This window comes from Ochlerotatus camptorhynchus, unplaced genomic scaffold (genome assembly GCF_037179485.1).
Source record: "Ochlerotatus camptorhynchus isolate MF236.1 unplaced genomic scaffold, CSIRO-AGI_Acam_v1.1 ptg000203l, whole genome shotgun sequence".
NCBI classification, from domain to species: Eukaryota; Metazoa; Arthropoda; class Insecta; order Diptera; family Culicidae; genus Ochlerotatus; species Ochlerotatus camptorhynchus.
Genome location: NW_027040693.1, coordinates 963,985 through 986,243, shown reverse-complemented (window position 1 = coordinate 986,243; position 22,259 = coordinate 963,985). Strand labels below are relative to the sequence as shown.

Here is a 22,259-nt window from a genome sequence, read left to right as displayed (position 1 = left end):
TAAACATCTAAAATCTGTATCTCTTATGCATGATGAAACAGAGCGAACAGAACCCATCATTGTTTTTCAGTCAATTGATCAATTTAGATGATCAGGTTTTGAACCCACCACCGAGCCCACCACAGCATATTTTTGGCACTACTGTATCGATCAAGTGTTAAATATTGTGGTAGCCACAGCATAGTTCTGCAAAACCTCAGCATTTTCACTGATCCATTTAAAGGGATCAATGAAAATTCTTGGGTTTTGACAGAACTGTGCTGTGGCTACCACAGTATTTTAAATCTGATCGTCCATATACAGTAGCGCCAAAAGCTTAACCATCTAAATTTATCAATTACATTCACTGAAAAACAATAATAAGTTCTGTCCGCTCTAGACCGTCATGCATAAAAGATACAAGTTTGAGTTATTAACAGTTGTAGCCAGGCATGGAAAATCATTTACATTCATTTCGTGCATTCATTTACATTCATTTGCCTCTAACTTTTTACATCAACAGAATTCCTTGAAATGATGTATGAAGCTACAACCTTTTTGAAAAACTCAAATCTGTATATCTTATGCACGATGAACCGGGGCGTAGAGAACTTACCTATTTTCGCAGTCAATGTAAATTACATTCACTGAAAAATAGTAACAAGTTCTGCACGCTCTAGTTCGTCATGCATAAGAGGTACAGATTTGAGTTATCGACAAAAGTTGTAGTTAATATCAAAACCTACAAAAGTTTTATGCATCATTTAACGGAATTCTGTTGATGGAAAAAGTTAGAGGCAAATGAATGTAAATGATTTGCCATGCCTGGTTGTAGCTAATATCAAAATCTGCAAAAGCTTCATACATTACACCACGGAATTCTGTTGATGAAAAAAAGTTAGAGGCAAATCAATGTAAATTAATGCTCTAAATGAATGTAGATGATTTCCGTTGCCTGACCTTCATAAAAAATAAGGTTATTTTGATGAACCACGTGTTCGGCATATCATCCAAACTATTTATAAAATAGTGCTATCATTTGCGTTATCGTTCGTTTATGGTTATTTTTATTAAAGGTGCGCCGCGTAATGTATGGGATTTGTGGGTTCAAATCCCACCGGCTTCCGAAAAATTTTCGAAAGTTTTCTCACACGTACGTGTCCTGCCGATTATGTGGCTTTGTTTCTCAGTATTTTCTAATTTAAAAAAAATACCTATGGGGATTTGTCTTATTATCGGGCAGATTTGGGTTGAGGCGTCTCAGAATTTTATGAAATTTGGCCCACAGGCAGAGTTTATAATATGAACGAAAATAAACTTTAAAAAATTCAGGGTAGGTAGTTAATTCTACTTTCGGGTTTTTCGGAGGGTGTTAATTTTTGTTTTTGGATTTTCTCGGACATTACGTACTTTTAAAATTAAAAACTCATTAAACAAGCACCGTAAAAGGAACGTTCTGTATAAAAATGATAAGGAAATTATCTCAGAAATCCACACAAAATATAAAACCAAGAAAAACCATTGACAGGGTTGTGAAAATATTTCTCATGATTTTATTCATGCTTCAATTCTTCTTATCTTTTACAGAAGAAATTTCAGAGAGATGTGTCTTATAGTACGTTCAGACTACAGAGTTATAACATGTTATAGCGCTATCTTGATGGTGCTTTCTGTGTTGCAATTATTTGACAACCGTTATAACATGTTATAACTCTCCAGTCTGAACAAGGCATGAACGTACTATTGTGCTACGTTCAGACTACAGAGTTATAACATGTTATAGCGCTATCTTGATGGTGGTTTCTGTGTTGCAATTATTTGACAACCGTTATAACATGTTATAACTCCCAGTCGGTGCCGCCGGGATGTTCTGAGGCATAACATCTCTGTCCTCGGTTCATGAGTTGATGAGTCGATAGGTAGGGTCCAGGTGTGGGAGCTGCCTCCCTGGCATCGGTAGCATTGGTGGCTCAGCACTGAAAATAAGATCGACGGAAAACAAATCAAAGGAAAAAAATGCTAGTGAAAAGCACAGCAGCTAAGCGAAAAGTTGACGTTTCGATAAAGAGCGTATCGGTCAGTTTGGATCGATGTTTACTTCACCGGAGGTGTACACTGATCGATTTCACTTCACGTGAATTGTTAACTGCGAAAAGAGGAAATTGAAAAATGATCCACAACCTTTTTTCACAATCTTTTTCGCTAGTAACATTTCATGATTTTTCACTTGCTTCAAATTTCACTTCGCTTCGATATAAACACCCCTATTCTGTATTTCGTTTCGAACGAAATTCTAATACAAAAAAATATTTTTTTGTATGAGAATTTCGTTCGAATCGAAATACAGAATAGGGGTGAAAGTGTATCGCAAAATTGAGCGTACCTACACACACTAATGGATTTTGTTTTTTGAAACATTGTAAATAGATATTTTTTTAATCTTGGATAGTGGTTAAACATATATTTATTGAATTTCCGCTATAGTTTTGGACTTTATTGGAAGAACCTGTACGAAGTTAGAATTTCAACTTTTTACCTTGGGACGAATTTTAGAAAAATTAATGAAGTATTAATGATCTTTATTATGACTAAAAATGAGCAAAATTTCAAAAAGTTAAGTTCATTGCATTTCAAGATAGGGGAATTGGCTCTAATGTTGGCCTATGGATCTAAGGTTGGACCCATCGCAAAAAAATCTGCTATTTATCAATTTTATCTAGATGAACGTGACATTGGGATGGAACTAAAGGATATTTTTGTTCGCTATTGAAAATTTAGTCGATTGCTGAATTTATGTGTGGGCCCAAATTAGGGGCATTTAGGCCGACATTTCATCCATTTCCCCTATTGAGGTATTTCAACAAAAAAGCGTTGTTTTCTCAAATATCTCTTACTTTTAACAAACGCAACGAAATAAGCCCAATACTGTACCAATAATTGATAAATATGATGATTCAGCAACCAAAAGTTCAGAAACGTATCTCGTTCAATTGGGCTTTTACAGCTGTTTTTCTACAATTTAATGACATCTTTGGATTCTTGACTCACCGAGGACAAATTTTGATTTTAAGTCTGTAACCGTGTAGTCTGAACATAACATTAAAGTTGTTTAACCGCATAATAAAAAGTATCGTAGTCTCGTGGTAGATAGTGGTTACAGTTACAGTGAAGTTGTATTTTTATTGGATTTTTTACAGGTAGGCATGGGTCATTTATTTCAAAAAACTCATGTAACATATGTTAAAACTCTGTGGTCTAAACAAGGAATAAGACACGACTGAAAAAAAAAATCCAAGTGATAATGTGGTGTATCGGATTGAAGGAATATTCTATTAATATATCTTTGAAGTCGTGAAGTGAGTTGCATGAAATTTAATGTGACCACCGTCTCGACCAGCTCCAATACACTGTGCACACATGCCACATGAAACGCTACATTTTGCGAACGCACTCCACCGCTACTTTTTTGACATCTTCCACATTCAACGCATGTGTGTTCGTGAGACCCGGCGAAATAATGCGTTGGTAGTTGTATCGACTCCTCTGCACTTCTTTCGAGTCGTTCAAGGCGGCGAAGAAGCCGACTCTGAAAACCGAAACGCACTTTGCTTTGAAGCCTCCACGGAAAAAGTTCTCGTTGTTGACGAGAACTAACAGTTTACAAACAATTTCCAGTGGCAAAACGCAGTGAAAAGTGTAAAAACTTTTAAATTTTGTTGCGCATTACATCTCAGCTCAACTTAAGGTAAGAATTTGCTCAATGAATATGGTATTTGCACGGATTTTTGAATTTCCATTTTCGGCTTCTTCAGGAAGTAGTTTTCTAGAGGTGATGCTACCGGCCACCATCTTTGATTTCATATTGGCTTTCATTTTGGTAGTGAAAAATGTGCTTTTGCTTGGGGCTTGTAATAATTGAGTTTTATGTTTCTATTAACAGCTAAAACATGCCAGACTGGAGAGAACGTGACGAATCCGACCGTGGATACGGTGGCGGAAGCTCTGGGTACGATCGGGAGCGTCGTGACTACCGTAGCGGAGGCAGCAGTTACGGCAGTGGTGGCGGCGGAGGCAGCGGTGGTGGCTACCGCTCGGGAGGAAGTGGAGGTGGTGGTAGTGGTGGTGGATATGGCAACCGTGAAGGAGGCGGTTACCGTTCCGGTGGTGGCGGAGGCGGCAGCGGTGGATTCCGCAACGGTGGCGGTCCCCCACGTGGGCCACCAAGGATTGACCCGGCAACGGCTAAGACGGAAACGTTCGAGGTCGATGCCGAAAAGGTCAAATTCATCATTGGACGCGGTGGCAACAAGATCCGTGAAATCCAAGATCGCTGCCGAGTGTCGGTGCAAATAGGTAACTTTTATGAGTCTTTATATTTTGTATATTGCATTGCTGCCACGAGGACATTGGTTCAACCGGGCTGAAGCGCATGTCGAAAAGGGGATTTTTCAATTTGGATTGTATGTGGCGGCGTCCCCTGGGCGAATTTATTCGAAAGAACGGTGTATGAGCGTATGCTGTGAAATAGGTATCGAGAAACATGTTTCTTGTTGGAAAGCATTATGAACCGTTACCTGCATAAAGAGCGCCTTTTTTTATTTCATGGTTCAGGTACCAAGCGAGCATTTTCAAAATGGTTTCAACAAATAAACACTTTTCCAACACTTATCTGCCATGTTATTTCACCTTATGCATACGAAAAAGGATCTCATAACTGATAATCGTTTCTGTTTTTTTTTTTTTATCTATCGGTCCCTCAGACAAGCAGCGCAACGAAAACGGTCAGAACAACGTTTCGGTAATGGGAGACCAGTCGAACATTGATCGGGCGCGAGACATGATCGACCGGATCATCAATGACGATCGCGACCGGGAGGAGCATCACCGCGACTAGAGCGCAACCGTTGAATAAGGCGGTTAGCGTGCGTTCGTGTAAGGTCCGTCGCCTAAACTCAAAGGCTTAGGTTAAGAACAGTTTTAAATACAGCAAACAAATAGGTTCGATTAAACACAGCTAATAAGAGGAGTAAAAGATTTGCATTTATAATTTTCCATAATCCTGATAATGATTAAACCACAGACAGAATTCGAACGGTATGTACCTGTCGCTTACTGGGGACAGCTTCCATTAAACTAAATGAACGGTAACAAAGGCTAGAAGACGGCGAAGGAATTGTGAATCACTATGTAATTGGAGGTTCTTCAATATAAATTGCCTGAAATATTATTTGTGTTTTTCACCATGCTCTGGATGTGATGATAAATGGCGACAAAAGAAAGTCAGATTGGGACGAAATGAGCGAAATTCTAAGTAGGGTGAAAAAATGTAAATAGATTTTTAGAAATTTATATTTCTAAGACTACCGCTAGTATACAGGTCGGATTCCGTTGATCGGGAAAGTAGCTCATGAACGTGGATCTAGGAAGGAAATGAACACAAGGAAGGTTAACTAACGCGTTCTATGATGAACCAAAAGCAAGAAACAAACGGTCGAACACATACTGAAAAGGCAGGAGGTAACAGCAGAAATTGATGTAGAATACAAATGTTCATTTTTTACTTTTAAGAAGTTGCAAACCATTAAAGCTGAAACTGGTCGGAAATTCTACGGTGTATATGATTGTGCTATTGACACCCCTTTCCCCAACAATCTACGGTTAAAAACATTGGACACATTTGGTTAAGTCCTCATACTACACTCGAGAAACTGGGCGCCTAAAAATCATAAGTTTTAATCTTAAGATGAGAACAAAAATAAACAACTCATTCCACACTTATCTCCTTTTTTAATAATTGGGCAGACGTTACGTTACGATACGTTCATTGAACTTTCATGGTTGTCGGATCATGGTTCCACTCCAGTAAACCTCGCTTAGAATGAAATAAAGGAAGGAGCTTCAATGTTGGCCTATGGATCACTAATCTTCAGGCCCATTGATTCAAATCTTCTTTCATTTTATTTTTCTTTCTAGAAGCATCGTTTAGCCAGCATTATTTCTCACTTTGATTGCATTACTGATGGCGGGTGTAACTTTGAAACTTTTTTCCTGCTTGAATTGTAATGAAAAATTCGTTCAGCTGTGCTACTGTATGCTTAGTTCCGAGTTGGATGTTCATGAAATTAACGACTTTCACCAAAAAGGATATACCATTGGAATCAGTATCTATAAAAATTCTATCGATGTACATGCCTACGATATTTGTTTTTTAAACTGTTAGGTATGTGCATCATAAATAATACGTCATAACTTTGCATTGTAAATAATGCTAGTAAGGAATTATGTATGTCATACAATATTTTAATTGTTATTTGAAAACGCCAATCTTACTTATGATTTGCAACTAATATTCAAAACCTTTTAACGTTTGGGGTTTTCAAATCTGTTGAAAGGTGTTCAGATTATTCTTTGCGCAGCTCTTACTGCTGCGACAAGCTTCTGGGAGTGCTCTGTGAGTGAAGCTTCTCTGGAACTTACTGGAAATACGGAAAATGGGAATTTAGATTGCCACAAATAATTGAATTGTTTCAAATATCCATGTCAAATATATTGTTCGGTCAATGTAGTGATGATGAGTATAAATTAGAATCTAATTGTGTCAATCTAACACTTCATAAAGAAGTAGCTTTAGGTTTTATAGTTAATCTTCTGAGTGGTTTAAGGTAAATAATAATTCGACATCTCTAACATTTCTTCATGTTCGTGTACCGTGCAAGCACCATAATCTGAACGGTTAAGAAGATCTCAACGGAACCGGATCTGAATGAAAATAATTTTTCTATTTAAAAATTATGTCTTCTCATAGTCGTGTGAACATCTAAGTACTTACTTGTATACAATAAATCTGGATGCATAATTAATCAAATTTTATTAAGAGAAAACATTTAGAAAGCGACCATGCGTTCCATAGTCTGAATGCTCGATGTTGAATCCCGCTCGACAAACCATTTTTTTTCTGAGGGATTTGTATGAAATAGGTACTTCGCGGTTTGCCTCATTTTCCGAAAAGATGCTTGACTTCCAGGACTTTCTTAGCTAACGAGTTCTTTAACTTAATACTTGAATTAGAGTAACAACTTTTGACTATTTTAAGCGTCACACTGCCAGTGGACGCATAATGTGTCCCATGTACACATGGGACAATTATGCCTCCAACTGCAGTTTACCAGTTACACAAAGTCGTAAACTCTGTGCTTCTTTGTCTGACCTTTTATACGTGCAGTATTAAGGAACAAAGTGTGAAAAGTTGGGCTAAAACTCTAAATCGAAAGATGTAGAACATATAGGGGAAATGGATGTAATGTCGGCCTAAATGCCCCTAATTTGGGCCCATTCATAAATTCAGCAATCCACTAAATTTTCAATAGCGACCAAAACTATCCATTAGTACCGTCCCAATGACGCGTTCAACTACATAAAATTTATAAATAATAGGTTTTTAAAAATGGGCCCAATCTGAGATCCATAGAACAACATTAGAGCCATTTCCTCTATATAAAAATGAATTTCTGTCTGTCTGTCTGACCCTTATAGGCCCGATCGGCGTGAAAATTTGTATGCTGGGGTTTTTTGGACCGGGAAAGGTTCTTATGATGCTTCGAGCTCCCATACAAATGAAACAGAAATTTCTGGATCTCGAGTAACTCGAGAACTAATCAAGCAAATGGTACCAAATTTGACATGTGGAGGTATAAGGAGATTGTCATAGGGGGTAGCCCCTTAGATGAGAGGGGGGCTACGTACAATATAACAAGCTTTTTTTAAATCGGCGCGTAAACTCAAGCTAATAGAGCGGCACCGGTGGTGTAGTGGTAATCGTGATTGCCTCTCACCCCAAAAGCAGGGATGGTAGCAATGACTGCTGTTAAAAATAGTGATTTTAGTGAGCATTTTGATGAAATAAGTGACCAAATAGTAGCTTATAGTTGTATAAATAGTGACTAAAAAGTGACCTAAAAGTAAATTTTAATGAAAACTCTTAGGAAATTTCTGAGGAGCTTCAGAGGAAAATTCCAAGGGTATTCTGAGCATAACTTCATGAAGTTTGTGGGAGAAAACGAATCCGGAGTATAAGTCCTTGGATTTTTTTTTAAATACTATAGGAGGATTACAATTCAATCTGAGAATAACTCCAGGACATCTTCACAGGAATTCGGAAAATGAATTCAGGAGAGTTTGCCAAACAAATTATGAGAAGAAAGTAATTTGAAAGGAGAAATGCCAATTAATTCTTAGGAGACTTTCAATGTGAGTAGAATTCCAAGGGAAGGCGTGAGATTGAAAAGGAAATCTGAAATGAATTCAATGAATATTCCGAGAATCTTTCGAAAGGGTTTCTTACTGTGGAAAATTCCAAGGAAAACTAAAAGAAAATTGAATTCGGAGGATAGCTTCGCCAAAATTTTGAGGAATATTTCAATAGAAATCTCCGTAGAATATGGAATGGACTATTTTGAGGTTTTCAGAACTACTTGAAAGTTCCCAATTTTTTCCTGAAGTTAATGAAACTGGCTTGAAGTTCTTTTGTGGTTTGAGAAACTAGCCTGAGACTCACAATACTTCTCATCAAATTCTTAAACTTTCCTGAACTTTTTAGGACTTCCTAAAGTTTCCTAATTTTTTTCCAATGATCATGGATCTCCTCTAAACGATTAACAATTAGCTGAAGTTCTCTAAACTTCTTTAAAATTTATGTGACTTCTCTAATGTTAACGGAACTGCTCTGAGGTTCTTTGTTCTTTTCTGAAATTCTCAAAACTTCTCTAAAGTTTTAGCAGTTCTCATGAATCTTGTTGTATTGCGCTGAATTTAATTGAACCGCCCTAAAAAGTGAGCTTCTGAACGTAAGCGAAGACCTCAATTAACTTTTTAACGTCTCTGAAGTTATCTCAAAATCTGGGAACTGCTTTAACTTCCCACTAACTTTCTGAAACTAAAGGAACTGGCCTCCCCAATGTTCATAAAAAATCCTTAAAAATTATCGACACTTATTTAAAACTTCTTCAATAGTCTAGACCAGTGTTGTGAAAATATCAAAAAATCAAATCTCACCAACGCTCAAGATCACGCTTGATTTTCGTAGACAAAAATCAACAAGCAAACTACTGCGGTTGATTTTGCAAGCTGTGATATCGCAGCTCGGAATATCAAGCTAACAAAACTCACCAACTGCAAATCTCACCAAACTGTGGTGATATTGAGTTTAATGATTTTTGCTTTACACCCGAGTACAACCGAAACTTCCATAACGGCTTGCAGCAGTCCCTTCGCGTCTGCCATCGGTGAAGATTAAAAAGAGATAGGAAACTATGCTTTCTCTTTCTAAAAACACGATGTGCAATGGAATCATTTTTGTGTCGAGTCAACTCTCAGCTTGATTTTTGCACGTTGTGAATAGTCTCGCAATATCAAAGGAGCTTGTAAAATAAATATCAAGCATGATATTTTGTTCCAATATCACGCGTGATATTGCGAGCGCATGAGAGCGGAAAAATATCAAATGATTTCTGATTTTGCCAACACTGGTCTAGACTTTACATACCACCAGCAAACTGCCTAAACGACTATTGAATTTCCTTAAAGTTCTCTAGACTACCCTGAATTTTCAGTATTTTTTTATGAACCCGCAACTTTACTGAAATTCAATTATTTGCCTTGAAGTTTCGACAATTTCCCTTAAGTATTATAACCATTATAAACGGCAATTTGTTTGATATATATTCATAATTCCCTGAGTTATTCGTAACTTCTTTAAGGTTTTTACAATTTCCTTGAACTTAGATTCTATAATCTGTCTTGATGTTCTCGAAGCTTCCCTAAAACTTTCAATTCTATTGAAGATCTTGGTTCTGCTGCTCGGAAATAAATGGAATTCCCATAAAAACCTTTAAATTTCCCTGAAATTCTCTGAACTTCTGTGAAGTTTCTGAAATATTTCTAAAGTTTTCATAAATTCTCTGAAGGACTCTGTACTTCCCTGAAATTCTCGGAACATCTTAAGGGTTCTCGATTTTTTTTCAGCATATCATGGAACTGTCCTGAATTTTTCTAAATTTGCGATTATAGATATTCAAATTACTCCAAAAGTCTGGACTAAAGCTACGGAAACTGCTCTTAAGGTCTGAAATTCCCCAAAAAAAAAATCTCTAGATCTAGCTTTTCTGAGGTACTTAGAACTTCTTAAAAAAAATTGCACAATACCCAATTGCAATTATGTTTTCTATATTTCTCAAGTTCGCTTGACACCTGTGAAGTTCTCTGAAATTCATAAAAGTTCCCGAAAATTTTCGGATGCTAAAAGAACCGCTTTGAGGTTCTTAAAGCTTCCAGTAAGTTCCCCATATTTTCAGCGTATTAACTTCCCTTATGTTCCCGCAGTTTGTTTATGGAGCTTCACTGAAATTCTCATAATTTCTTTTCAATACTCATTAATTCACCAATTAATTCCTACGAACTTGAAATAAATCATTTATTTTTTTCCCTTTATTGTGGCACTTTGAAAATTTTCAATATCTTGAACTTGTACATGCAATACGAAACTTCAAGATATTGAATAATTTAAGATCTTGGAATAAATCAAATTGGGTAAGTTTTTTACAACTTTATTAAGTGAGAAATTAAGTAAGTGATAAACCTCAACATTCAATGGATTTGATTGTAAAGCTTTTTCTTTAAAACTGATTGACATGTCTTAAAAACGTTTGGGTAAATTGCTGTTGTTTTTGATCTGCAAAAAAACGAATATTTTTAACGCATTTAAAAATTTAGTGTTATTATAAACCTGGAATTTATCCGTTAAAATACTGGAAAAACCTGGAAAGGTCAGATAATTTTATTTAGAAAAATGAATAGACACCCTGCAGATGAAGAAAGACGATTAAACGCCCAAAGCAAAGAATGATCAATCTTGAAATAAATTCACGCTAAAAAAGTTGAAAATAGTGACTTTAGTGACTTGGCCTTAAAAAAAAGAGACTTTTTAGTGACTGGCTTGAAAAAAGTGACTAAGTCACTAAAAAGTGACTCGCTACCAGCCCTGCAAAAGGCCTGGGTTCAATCCCAGTCGGCGCCGCCAGGATGTTCTGAGACATAACATCTCTGATCACGCCTTCCTTCGGAAGGGAAGTAAAGCCGTTGGTCCCCGGTTCATGATTTGATGGATCGATAAGTAGGGTCCAGGTGTAGGAGCAGCCTCCCTGGCGTCGGTAGCATTGGTGCTCAGCACAAAAAACAAACCAAAAGAAAAAAAAAAACTCAAGATAATATTGAATCCCGAGCAAGGCCGGACACACTCAGCAAGTGATAAATATGTTGGTAACACATATTTCTATTCCACAAAATGTTATTTGGCTTATGGAGCTTCAAGATCTAAACTCCAGGAAGATTTGAAGAACATTTCTCCTGCTCAGGTCTCTTGTATTGATATATGCTTTTTTCGACTTATCAAAACAAGATTTAGTCTTAGTTTTCGCAGTGAAACGCTTTGATTTTATACGAGTCCATGATTCCATGAGATTTTGGACATCTAGATCATCAATATGTCAATACAAATCTAATCTCATATTTTATTCTAAAAAGTAGACGTATTGTAGAGCAGTGCTGATAATGTGTCCGTCGCTAGATTTGGTGGTGATTCGGTGGCCGATGTTGCCGTGAATCAACGAGTTTACGGCTTGCAAAAGTGCTCGTCTGCTGGTCTCTCGCCAGTGTCGAAGATTGTGAGCAAGCTGAAGGATGCCTCGCTGGATACGCTCAAGACTGGACGGGCGGTAGCTGGTGGCCGTGAACGGTTCCTGGCACAAGCACTAGACGCAAACCTCCTCCCAGATCACCATGGCAATGCAGGAAGTATTACAACACAGGTAATTGCTATTAGATATTTTTGCAAATAGTGACAGATAGCAGACATAAAGCTTAAGTGCTTGGCAAAGGTGTTATATTCTAGACAAATGGAAAGTTACAAATTCGCTGTTGTCGTCGTCGTAGGCACCATCGTAATCGCTGTCGTAGTCGCCGTAGGCAGTACCGTTAGTATATTTAAAATTAACCATCAACCGCTGAAACTATATGAATTATCGCCTATTTCTGTTGTTCATTACATGACAAGTGAAAACTTAATCATATTTAGCCGTGGAGTGTTGTGGTTTTGTGATGGTCGATAACCCTAGTGGAATCGGTTATGCTTAATGAGCAGAATATCCTGGGTTTAATCCCACGCTCACCCACAACAGAATAAACCGCCATCGTTGGCTTCCGAGGCCTTCGGAAAGGAGGGTGTATGCGTGAGCTAGGTTGGAATACATTGTTGGCTGCTTTCAGAGACGATAATTTTTGTTTAACTGAACTGCACTGCCGTTATACGCATAACTGTCCAATGTTCTATATAATCCTTATGCACCGTGGGAATCTTATGCGTATAGCGGCAGTGCAGAAGGATATATATCGTCGCGAGTGCGAATTAATCTCCCCGACTATCAACCGTCGTTGGAGTAGTCCTCAGAACTGGCCACGTGCCCCCCAAATGCATCAGTGTTTTTATCACATAGGGGGAGGAGGGGCATAGTGAGCATTCCGCAGTTTGGCTCTGCATCTCCAGCTGCATGAAACAAATCAACTGGTAGTAGGTTCAATATCATTATGATATTGATCCTACCACCAACCAATTTGTTCCGAACGACCGGAAGTCCAAGCTGGTGCACGGGATGCTCACTATGCCCCTCTTACCCCTATGGCTGGAGTAAATTAGATCATTCGTGTGAGACGGTTCCTTTTTGTTTGTTTAATTTTATTTTAAACATGATTGGATTTTAAATTTAGGAGCTCGGCTAGCTTGGCAGCTGCCGCTTTTGCTTACTGAGTAGAAGATCGTGGGTTTACTCCCATGATCATCGAGAAAAAAAACAATTACTATGGTCGCATCACCTGCTTAAGCGAATCCTGACCTATCTCCTACCAAACTATACAACTCCGTAGCATCTATGGGGGCGTCGGTGAGTCGCTTGCCTCCCGTTAAGTAGATGTTACATCAACGATATCCTTCCTTTCCCCGTAACGGAGAAGATGGGCGTGGCCGGCAATGGTAATTGTCACGCTTTTCCTGTTCTGAGCTTTGATTGGAGAACTATTCACTCCCAAATAGGTTTCCTTAAGCAATCAGAATAAGAACGTTAAAATTGATACATGACAGTTGCCAGTATGCAATCTACGATTTACTCCGTTGCACACGCAACGCAACGCAAAGTAGACGTATTGTAGAGCAATTCTGCTCAAAAAACGATTATTCATTTCTTTTATTTAACGTCGGTCTCTGTTCCGCAATCTAGTGCCAATCACCGACGGACATTATGTGCAGGAAGGCAGCTTCCACACCTGCGTAGGATATCGCACCCATTCAACACACATGGGCCGGGACCAACGGCTTTACTTCCCTTCCGAAGGAAGACGTGACCAGAGATTTTTATGCCTCAGAAAAATCCCACCGACCTCGGTTGGGATTGAACCCAGAGCCATTGGGGTGTTAGAAAGCAGTCACGCTTACCACTACACCACCGGCGCCGGCTAAAAAAAAAAAAAAAAAAAACGATTATTGTTGAACGCCTTTTTTGTTTAAAGCATGGGTGACGTTTGAGTTGGGTTTATTATTGAACAACCGGGAAAAATGGATTTGAATGGACACTTTGAAATATACTACTTCATTTATGGATGGTCCCTAACAGATGGTGCCCTATTTTTGAACTCTTTTAAAGATGTCCCTGGAGTTTTTGTCATGATTTCCTTGTAATTATCATCCGAACTTTTTCTTTTCCATTCTCATAATTATTTTCTGAGGTCCCTTTTCGAAATCTCTCCCGAATTTTCCGTAAAATTTCGTTATATGAATCTAAGATTGGGCCCATCGCTAAAAATCTGCTTTTCCCGATTACTTTTTCGAAGCTTTTGTAACCAATGCATTTGATCGTCAATTTGGCGTAACTGGTAGCTCGCACACGCATACTAATACCACTATCAGGCAGGGGAAAACTTGCCACCTACGCCAAATCAACGATAAAATGCGGCCCTTTGAAAAAGTAATCGAGATTTATCAATTTTATCTAGATGAACGCGTCATTGGAACGGTACTAATGTATATTTTTGGTCGCTATTGAAAATTTAGTCGATTGCTGAATGGGCTGTATGGGCCCAAATTTAGCTGTGCCGGTGGTGTAGTCGTAAGCGTGATTGCCTCTCACCCCAGCAGGCCTGGGTTCAATCTTAGTCGGCGCCGCCGGGATGTTCTGAGGCATAACATCTCTGATCACGCCTTCCTTCGGAAGGGAAGTAAAGCCGTTGATCCCCGGTTCATGAGTTGATGGTTCGATAGGTAGGGTCCAGGTGTGGGAGCTGCCTCCCTGGCGTCGGTAGCATTGGTGCTCAGCACGGAAAACAAGATCGACGGAAAACAAAAAATCAAGGGAAAAAAGTATGGGCAAAAATTAGGGGCATTTAGGCCGACATTACATCCATTTCCCCTACCTAATTTGTTTAAAAATTCCGTTATAGATATTTTTCAATACTGTTCAATTTTCACCTCAAAATTCCCATGACACTACCCAGCAGTTAATAATTAAGTGGTGTGCTTATAACTAATTTCGTTGAATTTGATCCGCCGCAATATAAAACCAATAAATCACTTAACCGATTTGCAGACAATATTTAACTCGGCTTAACAATAAATCTGTGTTCTTGATTATTGAATAATAGAGAACAGGTTGAATAAGCGCTTTTCACGTTCACTCACAACTAAACAGCAGAATAACAGATTTGAAAAAACTTCCATCGATATGCAATAAGGGCAATCCCAACAGCCAAAAGTAGCTGACTAAGTTTACCAGATTTGCTTGTACACTCAAATCATTTTTTACACGGTTTTTTTACGACGATTTTCGAAATAACGCGGTTTTTTCACGACGATTTTTGAAATAATGTTTTCTGAGGAATGGACTTAGGGATGGTCCATTAATTATGTCACGCAAATTAGGCCCATTTTCAACACCCCCTCTCTCCTTTGTCACATTTTTTGTATGAACCTTATTTTTTTTATATAGCTCGTCACAGTTTTCAAAAACCCCCCTCCCCCCTAAATGTGTGACATAATTAATGGACGACCCCTTAGCCAAAAAATTAATTTTGATGTGTACTTCGAGTGGGTTCACCGGAGGTACATATTTTCGGAACGGGAACGACGTGTGGAGGCCGGAAATCTATGATTCACGCAATTTAGGAATCCGAGATGGCGACTTCCGGTTTGTGAAAAATTAGGACGACGTGTAGAGCCCGGAAATCGATCAAGGACGTCATTTTGGAATCCAAGATTGTGACTTCCGGTTCGTGAAAAACTGTCAAATACCCTACAATATGGGTATTTTTGAACGTGTAGAGGAAGGAAATCGATATTGACACCATTGTGGAATCCAAGACAGTGACTTCCGATTTGTGGAAAACTGCCAAATATCAAATCCAAATTCATTGCACGTTATTCCTTAATGATATCTAAAGGTTAATTTTATTCACGTATTAGACCGCCACTCCATGCGGCGATCAAGTGTGCTGTGCGCGCTGCATACGACGTCAACAGTAACACATAGTGGGTGGAATTCGTGTTTTATGCAACCGTTAATTAACGACCCAACATGATGTGTTTAGAACAAAATTTCAGCAAAACTAAACGAGATAGAAAGTTGGTACCAAAAATAAAGTTGTAGAGTACTTTGAGAGGCGCTGACATACGGTTTCGAAAACGAAGAGGAACCTTTATTGGAACCAAGATATTCCATTGCACGGATGCTTCCTGTGGATTCATTTGGACTACCCGAGGGACTAACATGGTGAGATCGTATCTGATTTTATCTATTTAAACTAAATTTACATGATTCTCTTAAATTTGACAAATTCTCAATGGATTTTTCTCCACGCATCCTATTTTTTGGGTCTTTGAAATCATCATTGAATGGATTGTCTGCACATTTTTCAGCATGTGGTGGAACATTACTGTAAATCATATATGTTAAAACATTATATTATTTACTGGGTTGAGGGAAGGGAATCAAAGGTTTTTTTGACTGGACGAGGGTTCGTGGATTTGCCAGTCCCTCGTCACGTGATTAAAGATGGCCATCTGGTCGTTTTGTCTTCCAAAGGTCTTCAATGAGGCTGATTCACCCTGCTGCAACAAACCATCACGCAGAACTTTACAACCGGTAAAGTATCTACAGACATCGGTAATCGTTGCACTGATGATGGTTCCATTCACATCACATCACAATTTACGACGGATGTCGTCACAAACAATAGAAGTGACTTCTGATGGCCAAAAAGTGCCGAATCCATTTCCTTCGCGATCTGAATCTAAAATCATCTTAGTGAATTGTTTGTTTTCATTAATCGAATCAGAAAAATGAGTAAAGAGTGAGGAAATGGACAATGCACTTGCTTATTGAATTAATAAAATTATTATTTGATTACCTTAATGAAATGATTCAACAAATAATAATGTTTCGAGATCAAAGTTTTTTTTTATTATAGTCACTTTAACGCTCTTGGGTCATTCGTGACTTGTCTGGGGGTGAGATTTGAACTCGTGACTTTGGCGTGAGAGGTATGGATTTAAACCACTACGCCGGAGTCGCCCCCACACCGAGATCAAAGTTATGGGATCCATTATGTGATTTATTTTAAAGGAGCATGAAAAATGCTCATGATGGGTTGTAATCAGTCTAAGCGATCACGGTAGTCGACACAATTTTTGTGATAATCGACTGCTTTTGCCTCCGACATTTGCAAAACGATATATGATAGTTACATTACCAAACTAAACAAAGGGATTTCCGCAGTATATGGATTTACGTTTTCTTTGGATTTTAACTCTTCTACGAATTATCTCGGAATTTTCTTTAAAATCCACTTGGAATTATCCTCATAATTTCCATGGAATTTATATCAAAAATTTTTAGGAACTATCCACAACATTCAATAGCATCAAAGTTCTTCTTGAAATTTACTTAGAACCTTCATCAGAACACTTTTGAAATTCTGCTCAGAACTTAGTTGAAATACACTTTAGAACTGTTCCTGGAATATTCTTTTATTCAAACCACCTAAAAATCTTCTTTAATGAACCACCTAAAATTCTACATAGAATTTTCCTTAATTTTCACCAGGAGCTCTTCTCACAACCATCTTGGAATTCTTTCCAAAAATAACCTTAGAGTTCTTGTCAAAATTCCCATGTCGCAAAACCCTGAAATACTTTTGGCTTATCCCTAGAATTCATTCTAAATGCTCCTTATTCTTCAAAGTGCATAATCCTGGAAATCCGCAATCCCACAAAGTGTCGACTCTATGAAGAAAACTAAATTCCCTGATTTTTCAGCCACTTTTCAGAAAAAATCCAGGTACAAAAAAACCAAATAACATTTTTTTTTATTCACAGGTTTAAGGCATGGTAGGATCCAGGTAATCCGTTAACGAAGTAGCTAGGATGTTACTGCAGGCATTTTTTATATCATTCAGCTTGCTATCTTTTAATCTACAAGAACTTAAAGATAAGGTTATCATAAACGATCAGTTGAATCCCCAAAACATGCATTTATTCAGATCTATCCCCGCAGCATTAGACAGGATGAACCATGCTATTGCGATTGCTAAACTCGGCAGGCTCGGTGTATGCGGTAATCATCTGAGTTGGTGTCGATCGTATCTTACCGGTCTCCAACTAAAGGTTGCCAAAGGAGATTGCAGATCAGCCAGCTTCTTCGTCACATCAGGTATACCTCAGGGAAGTCACCTGGGACCGTTGACCCTCACCCCCTCTCCAAAGGGGGAGTTTGGTAAAGAGAGATGATAAAACTGATTTGTACCTTCCTAAAAGTTGTCTAGCTCGCTTTCTACTCTCTATATGCACTGCCGTATACTCTAAACAGAACTAGCAATTGTATACTTTCATCTCCTCATCTATCGTATAAAAATTACCACTTCAGTCTGTTATTTGAAATTAGCATCTTCAACTATGTAAATTGTTGACTTCACGCAGAAGTAATACTAAAAAAAATATAGTCAAAGTACTCCTTTTACTGTCACTTTCTTCAACGTCAGCTGAATGTATTTGCTAGTTGGTGCAGTTTAAACGGAATGCTGGTGAACCCAGCCAAATGCTCCGCTGTTACGTTTTCACAAAAACAACAACCGCTAATATTTAGCGATGACCTACTTGGCTCGAACATCGAACGCGTGAATCAGATGAAAAACTTGGGTGTGATCTTGGATTCACAGCTATCATTCAAGCAACATATTGCATATGTTGTCTATAAGGCGTCAAGAACTTTAGGGCTCACTTAAGGATAGCTAAAAACTTCACCGGCATCCACTCCCTAAAAGCTTTCTATTGTTCGATCGACTTGCGCACGCACCTAACACTTACAACTCCACCTAAAACTCATAGAAGCCGTTCAAACGTCAATTGATAGCATGCTTATGCATGTTGTCTTAGTTTTCCATCCACTCATGCAAAAATAACAATGAATAGCGGCAAAATATGAATCAATGAATTTTTGAACCTGAAAACTCATCGGATTGGATTTTTGCGCAGTTGAACTTTACAAGACAAAACTCATAGGCGAACAAACTCACGCATGAGATTTGAGTTTTTGAGTTCTTCCGATCACTGCCTCTCAAATCTCATCCCCGGACCGGACAAGTCACGAATGACCCGAGAGTGTTGATGACTAAAAAAAGAACATATTAATTGTCAGGGGCTTTCTTTTGTCAGCTAAACGAAATGTTTTGTTCTGCTTAAAAATGCAATGATATTGAGGTGTCTCTTTTGTCATCGGATATGCTGGACGAACAATCCTATATACGATCTCGTGTTAAAACTTATAAAAAAAGGCTAATAACTTACCGTCAACCCAGCGCTTTCACTGCCATCTTGGCCGCCTGGTCCAGATCGTGAGCAGATTCGATCTTCAGTCCAGACTCGTTCAGTATCTTCTTGGCGGCATCCACGTTGGTTCCCTCCAACCGCACCACCAGCGGTACCTTCAGTCCCATGATTTTTGAGGCACTCACGATTCCGTTGGCAATGGTGGCACAATTGACGATTCCGCCGAACACGTTCACCAGGATGGCCTTCACATTCGGGTCGGAAGTCAGAATTTGGAATGCTTTCAGCACCTGGTCCTCCTTAACGCTACCACCGACGTCCAGGAAGTTTGCTGGACTGCCACCGTTCAGCTTGATGATGTCCATTGTGGCCATGGCCAAACCAGCTCCATTTACCAAGCAACCGATATTGCCTTCCATTGCGATGTAGTTCAGGTGATATTTGTGAGCCTCTACCTCCTTTGGATCGATATCCTCGTGAACTTCCATCGCGAAGATATCCTTCTGCCGGAACTGAGCATTATCGTCAAAGTTCAGTTTGGCATCAACTGAAATCACACGCCCATCGTCGGTTTCCGCCAGTGGATTGATTTCAATTTGCGTTGCGTCTACCTTGACAAACAGTTGGTACAATTTTTCGATTTCTGCGGCTGCCCGCTCCACCAGGGGTCCCTTGAATTCGAGAAAACGAGCCACTTCTTCCGCTTGGGCATGGGTGATTCCGGTCGACACTGAAATCGGAATGGTATGGATTTTCTCCGGGGTTTCCGCGGCTACCGCTTCGATGTCCATTCCACCGGCAGGCGACGCAATTAGCACTGGTCCATTGTGTTCGCGATCCATCACAATTGAGAGGTACGTTTCGCGGGCGATGTTGATACTGTCTGCCACCATCACTTGCTTGACCATAATACCATCCTTGGGCGTTTGCTTGGTTATCAACCTGTGGCCGACCATTTGTTCGACAAGGGGAATCACCTGTGAGCGGCTGAGAACAGAAGTAGAAAATATACGATCATCCGGATGTCATTTGGACTTAAACTATGTCATAATAATATTGCATTGTAGTTCAATCCCTCTCTACTTACTCCTTAGTGAAATGGACGCCTCCCTTGAAACCGTTATCAAAGTGACCTTTACCCCGGCCGCCGGCGAGAATCTGTGCTTTGACGACATACTCATTGACGTCTGCAAAAGAGGGATGATCGATCACGGTTGATGTTTCGCGTAAGACAAGATGGGAAATACTAATTATACTCACTGAAATCCTTCAAAACATTTTCGTCCTTCTTTCCCTCCAGCACCCGGAAAGCTTGGATTGCAACTCCGCTCTCCGCTAGAAGCTTTTTGCTTTGATACTCCAATAGGTTGAGATTGCGGGCGGATATTTTAAAAGTCTAATGAGAAACAAACAAGGGATTTGTTTTATTATTTTTCAAAACAATCATAAACATTGATTGTTTTTAGCAGTTAGTACTTACACTGTGGAAAGGCTTCCTGGCGAGCAACTTGGCCGATAATCTGGATAATGCTAATGCTGTCATTTCTCTCTGTCTGTGTGGTTTGAACCTACAGGTGATTGCTAGGTGACGATGTGAACTAACTGAGCTGCTGGAACGAATGAAATGAATGAAGCAAATTGTAGAATTGTTATTGGGCATTATCTATCTTTAATGTGCTACAGCAAATGAACATTGACCAACATTTGATAACTACTGATAATGTGCTACGAGATTATGATGTGTACGTTTTGCCTACTGAGCTAGTCTAGCAGAGTTCCAAATGTGCACATGCAAATATGTAATCACGACCGCTGGATGACTATGATCAATTAACGACTTCGTTCGAGCAGTTTGAAATGGCATTGACTACACGCAGAGACATTATTTTAAAATTCAAATGGATATATTTTTGTCTCAGGGCCTAATAGGTTTTGGGTAGAAAGGATCTAGTATAAGAGAGGAGCGGACTGCCTGGTATTGAGCCAATCGAACTGTCAAATACCAGAGCTAATTGAGTAGCGCCTATCTTGATTGCATTGGCAGTGGCTCTCTAGTTTTGGGTATTGATTCAAATATATTATACGATTAATTCAACGAAAAATATGTTTGAATCATCAAAACGGTTGTAATGTCAATAATTCGTTTGTTGGTTTTGAAACCAATAACAAAATAGATTACGCCCTGAAATAAAAATCAATTCAAGCTGAACATTGCATTAGGTCCTAAGTAACATTGACAGATTCTCGTTCCCAGCTATTTTCAGCACACAGATCGATGAAAGAAGCTATTATCTATCTTTTAATATGACAAACATCTGATTGTTGCTGGGAAATACCCAAAAAATCCGAAGAAAACTTCAGACGGCAACAAGTGCTGTTGCCAAATGGGCCGAAAATGCTGGGTTCCAACTCTCCGCCAATAAGAGTGCAATACCCACCTCTGCATGAGTAACCACCATCCCTGGAAGTGGCCCATTTCGATTGACGGGGAGGAAATACCCTATAAAAAGCAATGTCGAGTCCTCGGTGTTCTCCTCGATCGCCGGCTCAGTTTTAAGCCACATTTCACAGCAGTTAGCGAGAACTGCCAGTCCAGGATTCGGCTCCTGCGGCGAATCTTCAACGCCGTAGTAACAAACAGGCTTCTCTACGGGATCGAAATCACATGCCGTACGGCCGACTTGATGCTGGGACCGATCTACAACCGGTGTATCAGGACCGTATCAGGGCTACTCCCATCCACTCCAGAAAAAGCTGCTTGCATCTTAACCGCTGTTTATCCCTTTAGGCATCTGATGACCATCGCTACCTGTTCCAAAGCAGTTAGCTTTGAGGGAGTGTTCCTCCTCATGGAGGCGAACAAACTCCTTCATTATTTGCCCAATCAAGAGCTCCCTCCAGTTTCTGAGACTCACTGGGTAGGAGACAGAGATTGGAACTCTCCTCAATTGAATATCGACTGGACAATAAAAAGGAACTTCAGAGCTGGAAAAAACTCTATTCATCTTCACAAAGCATACCTTCAATTCATTTCTACCAAACTTGCCAATACCAACTCATATTCACCGACAGCTCCAAAGCACTGGGTCACGTGGGAATTAGGGTAACCGGTCCCAATATAACCTACTTTCAACGCCTACCTGATACATGTTCCGTGTTCACAACCGAAGCTGTCGCCATAGTTTTAGCTACCTTTGGAGCTTCATCGTGTCCTACGGCAATCCTCACTGACTCAGCAAGTGTACTTTCGACGCTCGAGTCTTACAAGAATCGCCACCCGTGGATCCAAGCTATACACAATGCGGCTACTAGCAACCTTCGATTTGCCTGGATACCCGGACACGTCGAAATAGCTGGAAACGAA

The 22,259-nt window shown here is 39.3% G+C and overlaps 2 protein-coding genes across 2 annotated transcripts; one reads left to right on the top strand and one right to left on the bottom strand.

Annotated features, from left to right (window-relative positions):
* Window positions 1-3,568: 3,568 nt before the first annotated feature.
* Window positions 3,569-5,583, top strand: LOC135702934 (keratin, type II cytoskeletal 1-like). Its single transcript, XM_065223988.1, has 3 exons — window positions 3,569-3,724; window positions 3,920-4,332; window positions 4,740-5,583. The coding sequence occupies exons 2-3, from the start codon at window positions 3,927-3,929 to the stop codon at window positions 4,871-4,873; spliced, it is 540 nt and encodes a 179-aa protein (XP_065080060.1). The 5' UTR covers window positions 3,569-3,724; window positions 3,920-3,926; the 3' UTR covers window positions 4,874-5,583.
* Window positions 5,584-18,842: 13,259 nt separating this feature from the next.
* On the bottom strand, window positions 18,843-20,579 carry LOC135702892 (succinate--CoA ligase [GDP-forming] subunit beta, mitochondrial-like). Its single transcript, XM_065223948.1, has 4 exons — window positions 20,376-20,579; window positions 20,156-20,291; window positions 19,983-20,082; window positions 18,843-19,882 (listed from the first exon to the last, which is right to left on the bottom strand). Exons 1-4 carry the CDS (start codon window positions 20,553-20,555, stop codon window positions 18,916-18,918), a joined length of 1,383 nt encoding a protein of 460 aa, XP_065080020.1. The 5' UTR covers window positions 20,556-20,579; the 3' UTR covers window positions 18,843-18,915.
* Window positions 20,580-22,259: the final 1,680 nt, after the last annotated feature.